This window comes from Sinocyclocheilus rhinocerous, unplaced genomic scaffold (genome assembly GCF_001515625.1).
Source record: "Sinocyclocheilus rhinocerous isolate Xijiao unplaced genomic scaffold, SAMN03320098_v1.1 scaffold835, whole genome shotgun sequence".
Taxonomy (NCBI): Eukaryota; Metazoa; Chordata; class Actinopteri; order Cypriniformes; family Cyprinidae; genus Sinocyclocheilus; species Sinocyclocheilus rhinocerous.
In genome coordinates this window covers 1,489,254-1,497,311 of record NW_015647431.1, presented here as the reverse complement: position 1 = coordinate 1,497,311, position 8,058 = coordinate 1,489,254, and the positions used below count along the sequence as shown (strand labels likewise).

Genomic DNA, 8,058 nt, shown 5'->3' with positions numbered 1-8,058 from the left:
CTTCAAAGGCTCTGGAGGTGAACAAGAATCTGAACTGCAGCACTGAGATCATAATGGAGTCCGTGGCGCAGCTTAAAGACATCAAGTCTCAAAAGAAAGGTCTTCTGTATGGAGTGCCCATCAGCATCAAGGACAACGTCGCATATGAGGTGAATATGATGGTTAGACAGGTTCAGAGAAGTGTCTTCCTGTTTGAGGTGTATGTAACATCCTGTTTGTGTGAGCAGGGTCATGACACTTCCTGTGGTGTGGTGAGTAAGTTGGATCAGCCTGCGCTCGTGGACAGTGTGGTGGTTAAAGTGCTGAAGAAGCAGGGCGCGATCCCGTTCATCAAGACCAACATACCACAAGGTCTTCTCAAGTGAGTAAACACTATATCATTCTGGGGAAAAAATTAAATGGAAAATCCTGGTAATATCAAATGATTTGCAGGCCAAGAAGAGTCAGAAAATAATTAATCTTAAACCAGTAAGAGTGTATGAAGAGAGCAGTTAGTAGCTCATTTGCTGGAGCTTAGTCATAAAAGGTCCTTTTTTTTTTTGCAACATTATTCATGATATTTAAGCTCATTTATCCTCCCTCTGACAACTGTCAATGTAAAATCTCATTTTCAACAAGGAAAAAATTATATATTATTTATATTGTAAAGAACAGTTGTAAGTATAAAACAATGTTTGTTGTTGAATTTGAATTTAATTTTTGCTGATTTTAATAAAATATTGTGTTCAGACAGGATGAAAACTAAAACCACAAAAAACCTTTTCACTTGAAATTAAAATAAAATATATATTAAAAAAACGTATTATATTTCAGCTGGTTGCCAAGGCAACATTTCTCATTTTTGTTTAGTTTAACTTGATAAACTATAATTATTAAATCTAAAAGTGAAAAAAAAAAATACAAAACCATATTGATATATTTTTTTTTTAAATGACAAAAACATACAACAAAATTACTACAGCTTTAACTAAAATTAACCTGAAACCAGAAATAGAAAATGAAGATATTGAATGAAAACTATAATAGAATCTCAGTGATACTAAAACAACAATGTGCAATATTGAGAATTTGGGGGCAAACATGCATTGTCACAATAAAAAAAAAATAATGCTGTTAGAGATTTGTTTAATTTGATTTCATTCTTAATTTTTTTCCTTTTATGAAGAATATAATTTCTTACTTTTCCCAGTAGCCTTTATTCATGAAATTCAACTGTTCACCTCACAAATCAATTTATGTGTTACTATTTTGATACATTTATCTGTGGAACAGAGGCATACAGTCCAAGGGCAAACATTCCTATAACTAGTTTGTGCTTTCTAAAAGTACTTCAGTTCTCTCCTGCAGACCTCAGTATTCATAACGGAACAGATTTTTATTGCCATCTGTTAAACTTATGGTATTATGACATTATGGGTCTGCTATTACAAGGGAATGTATAAGATCTAAAGTGTAACTTATGCTGAAACCATGATTTTCCCAAGATAAGACCCCTGTACAAAACAAAGAGTGGTTTAACACCAGTCATAAACACCTGGGGCCCCACAATCATTATACATTTTATGAGAAGTAAAAGTTGATTATAATGATCTCGATCACAAATGCCAAGTTTCAGGTGTCCAACTAGGTTAGAAGCTTTTTTTCACCACTCAGGAAGAGAGAGAGTGAAGGTTCTGGAAAGCTACTTTGTACCTTTGTATCCACTGTTGTTACCAACTCAAACCCTCTGTATTTGTATCTACTGTAGTTATGACTGCAGTAACCCCATTTATGGGCAAACCTTGAACCCCTGCGACCTTCAGAAGTCCCCTGGTGGTTCATCCGGAGGGGAGGGAGCTCTGATTGGAGGAGGCGGCTCCTTTCTAGGCATAGGCACTGACATTGCTGGGAGCATTCGTATCCCAGCATCCTTCTGTGGGATTTGTGGATTTAAGCCCACAGCAAGGAGGATAAGGTTCATATGCATCTTAAATCTCATTTGTGTGAGGATACTGTATGCGGTGAGGAAGAGTTTCATATTTCAAAGCAAAGGGTTTACAATAGGTTTTGGAAGTGTAATGCTTGTTACAGTAATTGAAAATTTTAAAGATTCTGTCCTACAAATAACCTCTGGAGTTCTATAAATTCCCTTGTGTCGACTCAACATAAATCATAAAAATTAATATATGTTATGTGTTAAAACAGTAACAGGGTTAACCTGGTGGTTCATTTAGCCATTACTAGCATGTGCTCAGGTATTTAGTAGAAAAATAATTCAGTGCTTGTATTCTTGCAAATCTCCAGTTTTAAATAATCACTTGTTTGCTATAGAAAATCAAGGTATCAGGGATGATCATTTAAAAGGGAGAGAGAGAAATATATATATATATATATATATATATAGTAGCCTAATTACTAATCATATAAACTTTGTACCTTTGTATCCACTGTTGTTACCAACTCAAACCCTCTGTATTTGTATCTACTGTAGTTATGACTGCAGTAACCCCATTTATGGGCAAACCTTGAACCCCTGCGACCTTCAGAAGTCCCCTGGTGGTTCATCCGGAGGGGAGGGAGCTCTGATTGGAGGAGGCGGCTCCTTTCTAGGCATAGGCACTGACATTGCTGGGAGCATTCGTATCCCAGCATCCTTCTGTGGGATTTGTGGATTTAAGCCCACAGCAAGGAGGATAAGGTTCATATGCATCTTAAATCTCATTTGTGTGAGGATACTGTATGCGGTGAGGAAGAGTTTCATATTTCAAAGCAAAGGGTTTACAATAGGTTTTGGAAGTGTAATGCTTGTTACAGTAATTGAAAATTTTAAAGATTCTGTCCTACAAATAACCTCTGGAGTTCTATAAATTCCCTTGTGTCGACTCAACATAAATCATAAAAATTAATATATGTTATGTGTTAAAACAGTAACAGGGTTAACCTGGTGGTTCAGCCAGCCATTACTAGCATGTGCTCAGGTATTTAGTAGAAAAATAATTCAGTGCTTGTATTCTTGCAAATCTCCAGTTTTAAATAATCACTTGTTTGCTATAGAAAATCAAAGTATCAGGGATGATCATTTAAAAGAGAGAGAGAGAAATATATATATATATAGTAGCCTAATTACTAATGTAATAATGTTTCATACAATAACCATAATGTAATGTCCTTTATTAATTGCATATGTGTGGCTCAATCTCAAAAACATGTCTAGGTCATATTTTCATTGACATGTAAATAATGTCACATTGTAAAAATGCTTTATTTTATTCAAGAAATATATAAATTCTTGTTACCTGTTTTTGAATTTGAGGTGAAAATTTCCTGTTCCAATCTTGGCATGATATTGACAGGTTTTGTGAAAGTCACCTTTCACCTTAATCTACCTGTTTCTCTTGTTCTCTGTTTTGCTCGTTTTTAAAAAATAATTTATCCTTAGTGTTCGTGGAATCAGTTCTTGCGTCAAAGGCCAGAAATCAGGTGAGATCATGTTTATCATCGTGCTGTTCTAGTCCTGAACTTTACACCAACAGAACATCAGGTACTGTCTATCGTGTAATTGTAGCATTGTGCTGGTGTGTTTGCAGTGTCGTCCTCTCTTGGCCCTTTGGCAAGGGACGTCGAGAGCTTGGCACTGTGTATGCGGGCACTGCTCTGCCAGGACATGTTCTCCTTAGACCCAACCGTCCCTCCCATACCATTCAACCAAGAGGTTGCATATTAAATATCACACACCAAAGATGCCTGTATTTGTGATGTGTTATGCAAATGCAGAATCTATGATACTTTGCTCTTGTTAAACAGGTGTATGAGAGCTCCGAGCCCCTGAGGATTGGTTATCATGAGAACGACGGGTATCTGCAGCCGTCTCCGAGCATGGCCAGGGCCTTCAGGGAGACTAAGGACCTGCTGGAGAGAGCGGGGCACACGGTACACAGACACACTGCCTTAACAGTTGTTATGTAAACCAGTGGCAGATTGTAGGTAAGAAAGAAAATGCCCTTTTTAAACCACATAACAGTGGTTATGAATTGGTCATGAAAGTCTGAATGGTTTTCAGTCCACTGTAGTGGACACCATTCATCTGAGGGTTAAAAGCTGTGTCAAAACACTTGAAAAACTGCTCTGATGTTCTGGTGTGTCGTTCACATTTTAGCTGGTTCCATTGCAACCCCTGCGGCTCTACCATGTCTTCCATGAGTTGACTGTCAGAGGGGTCATGGGTGACAGTGGTTGTACCCTCATCAGTCATCTGTACGTCTGTTATCAGCACATTTAGATTGTCATTAAAGGCACTGTAGTCACGTCTTATTCATAGTAACCATGTGTCTGTTGTATATTGTATGTGTTTTGTGTGATTTCAGGAAGCCAGGCCCCATTGACCCGTGTCTCCGCGAACAGTACATCATGTTGAGCACTCCAGGCTTCATAAAGAGGCTAATTTCTGTTGTTCTCAAGCCTTTTGTGAGTGATGAAATTGCAATTGTTTCCTGCTTCTCATTTGCATCTAATTAAGCAATCAGTTGTTTTGGAAAGAGGATATTCAACCTAATCTCAAAGTTGGGAATCAGTACGTTTTTTTCAAAGAAATTAGTACTTTTATTCAGCAAGGATGCATTAAATTGATAAAGCAACAATAAAAATGTACATTATTAAAAACAAAAAGTTAAAAATGCTGTTTTTTCTAATCTTCGTACTCATTAAAGAGTCCCAAAATACATTTTATCATGTGAAATATGAAGTAGTACAACTGTTTTCAACATTGATAATAATCAGAAATGTTTCTTGAGCAGCAAATCAGCATATTAGAATGATTTCTGAATGTAACCTTTGACTCACTTAATGAGTTCACAAGTAAACCATATACGAATAGACAAGCAGTCAAAACGGTGTTTGTTGCAAATGCTTTTACACAGCAGCTTTATTAAAAATAACAAACTTATTGAACAAATAAAAAAATGGAAATGGGTAATAACAAAAAACACCAGTTAATCCAACTTCAGCTTCACACAAGAGTATTTTCTCTCACATAATTTAGTGTACATTATGCTTCTTAGTTGGTATATCCTTTCTGACCACACATTTCACCTTTCAGTTTCCCGTTCTATCCTTCTAATCTGCTTCCTTTAAAACATCCGGATCATGTGACACTGAAGACTGGAGTAAAATTCAGCTTTGATCACAGAAATAAACTACATTTAAGAGTATATTCAGATTTTTAAAAAAAAGTTAAATTGTAATAAAATTTCACAATATTACTGGTTTTACTGTATATTGATCAAATAATTGCAGCATTGATGAGCAGAAGAGACTTCTTTCAAAACGTAAAAAAAAAAAACTTATCAATCACAAACTTTTGAATGGAAGTGTATTTTCACCCAAAAATTAAAAAAAGAATTATTTACTTTTAAAATTAATTTTTTACCCTTCAAAACATCAAAAATTACTCTTTTTTTTTTTTCTCTCTCCTGTTAAACATAAACAACACAGCAAACAACAAACAAAAAAAAACACCATAATATATATATTCACAGTCTTCAGAAGTCTGATAGCTTTATTTAATATATACTGTAATATATATAAATTATTTAACTTTTTTCTTCCTTTTTTAAGGTCTGTGGCAGAATTGTGGAGACAACATGTAAATGTTGAGGTAGTTATTTATTATATTGATTTCGTAATGTGGATTTTCAACAGCTTTCATCAACACCACTGTAGAAACTATGTAAATGATTATCAACTTTATCAAGGGAAAAAGAGCTGGTGATGTTTTGGAACTGAGGGGGGCTTATTGCTATAGTACATTAAACCATGCAAAGCAAGTTTAATCATTGCTAGAAAAAAATTCAAAGCCATCCTGATGAAAACCAGCATACACCTTCATGGCTCCTTCACATCGGCATATCCTTACTCAACCAATAGCTGTTGCATAATTCTCATCTAAAAATCAAGATCTGCTAAATAGGTCTGGCACAACTTCCACAAACACACCTCACACCTTCCTCAACTTTTAAATTGGACATTTTTCTGCCAAATTGACCACATTCTTCACCTCTGGTGTCTGAACTGTATTTTACGTGCTGTATAATGTTTATGATATTGTTACGTGTCCTCGTTCCAGTGTATTATTGTGACTTTGAATAACACGGATATGAAAGATTCTTATTCTGACGTGATTGTTTTCTTATCTGTAGGAGTACATTCAGGAGGTGATAGCAGAGTGGAGGAGACTGAATGTGGATGTTTTGTTGTGTCCCATGCTTGGACCAGCCTACAGTTTCAATTACTGCGGGAGACTCACCAGTAATGTCTTACCTCATATTTACATTACCATTACATTTACATTTATCTTTGTGTCCGTAAGGCCAGGTTTGACATTATTTTTGTCATGAAGTGCAATTTTATATATATATGTGTGTGTGTGTGTATGTGTGCTGTAAGTATGTCATTTTTTTTACTTCTTAATCACTGTACCACATCTGACGTCTCATAGTTTTTTTTTTTGCTTTTAATTCCTTCAGCATTACTAGTTATTACTAGTTAGTTTGACTAGTAAAACATTTTTTTGACCTGTCATACGTCTCCATTTGATTACATCTCCTTGATGGTTTTAAAGGTATAGTTCACCCTCAGACCATCCAAGATGTAGATGAGTTTGTTTCTTCAACATATTTGGAGAAATGTAGCATTGCATCACTTGCTCACCAATGGATCCTCTGCAGTGAATGGGTGCCGTCAGAATGAGAGTCCAAACCTCTGATAAAAACATCACAATGATCCACAAGTAATCCACACCACTCCAGTCCATCAGTTAACATCTTGAGAAGACAAATGCTGCATGTTTGTAAAAAAACTAATTCATCATTAAGACATTTTTAACTTCAAACCGTTGCTTCCAGCTAAAATATAAGTCCTCTATCTATAATATTGCTTTCTCCAGGGAAAAAGTTGTCTCATCCAAATCAGGAGAGAAATCTGCACAGATCAAGCACCGTTTACAAGCCAAAACAGTCTGTCATTCTGACGGCACCCATTCACTGCAGACGATCCATTGGTGAGCAAGTGATTCAGAAGGAGAAACTCTCTGCATCTTGAATAAAAGCTTACTTGTTCAGAAGAAGAAGCAAACTTATCTTGAATGCCCTGAGGTTGAGTACATTTTAATTTTTGGGTGAACTGTTCCTTTAAATGTAACATATTTATTATTACATTTTTACTGTATTTAACTTGTAAAGCTGAGGGAATAAAAGCTTACGTGCTTTACCTATGTGCCAATCTTATACTTCCTGTTAGTGATTTACTTAAAAACTGGGCTGATGTGGATTGTGATTCTGTGGTTTCTGCAGTTTCATGTTACTTATTAACTTGACCGTAATGATTTCAGCATTACATAAGGTCAGTAACAGTCACCTAAGTTAATTTTCTCCGCTCTGAAGGTGCTCTCAGTTACACCAGCCTGTACAACCTGCTGAACTTCCCTGCCGGGGTGGTGACCGTGTCTGCAGTGACGGAGGAGGACGAGGCACAGCTCAGTCAGTACACGGGTGCCCATGGGGACATGTGGGACAAACTCTTCGTTAAGGTACGTTTTCCCAGTGCAAGACCACTGAGGTAAATTGCCATTAAATGCGTATGTGTTTTTGTCAGTCTTAATCAGTGTTGGGCTAGTTACTCAAAGAATGTAATATATTACTCATTACTAGTTACTCCATTCAAAAGTAATATAGTTACTTATTACTTTCTGGCAACAGTAATTAGTTACACTACTAGTTACATTAATAGTTACATTTTTCTTCACGCCCCACAGAAGTTGTAACTGTGCATCTTCCACATGAAATGCTTCTAGAATGTTACTAACAACATATTTCTGCCTCATCATTTGACCAAAATCCACATTGGATCGCAGTCAGAAGTTATTACAAACACTCAATAATGATTGATAGTGACATTCAAGTGAAAGTGTTGTATTAATCTCATTAATTGTCATGTGTAGCTTGAAGCTAATTGTAATTTCTCCATTTTCCATATACAATTATATTTCATTATGTATTTTATCAAATCACATAAGTTTGTAAGAAA

The 8,058-nt window shown here is 35.9% G+C and overlaps 1 protein-coding gene across 1 annotated transcript in view; it reads left to right on the top strand.

The window, feature by feature from the left end:
* LOC107709065 (fatty-acid amide hydrolase 1) overlaps positions 1-8,058 on the top strand; it is a 13,668-nt gene that overhangs the window by 2,531 nt on the left and 3,079 nt on the right. The window contains exons 3-14 of the mRNA XM_016513454.1: positions 9-149; positions 228-361; positions 1,748-1,954; positions 3,419-3,459; positions 3,567-3,691; positions 3,784-3,909; positions 4,136-4,233; positions 4,344-4,443; positions 4,518-4,549; positions 5,593-5,632; positions 6,174-6,282; positions 7,416-7,561. Coding sequence (XP_016368940.1) covers positions 9-149; positions 228-361; positions 1,748-1,954; positions 3,419-3,459; positions 3,567-3,691; positions 3,784-3,909; positions 4,136-4,233; positions 4,344-4,443; positions 4,518-4,549; positions 5,593-5,632; positions 6,174-6,282; positions 7,416-7,561 — 1,299 coding nt within the window. The remainder of the gene's footprint in view (positions 1-8; positions 150-227; positions 362-1,747; positions 1,955-3,418; positions 3,460-3,566; positions 3,692-3,783; positions 3,910-4,135; positions 4,234-4,343; positions 4,444-4,517; positions 4,550-5,592; positions 5,633-6,173; positions 6,283-7,415; positions 7,562-8,058) is intronic.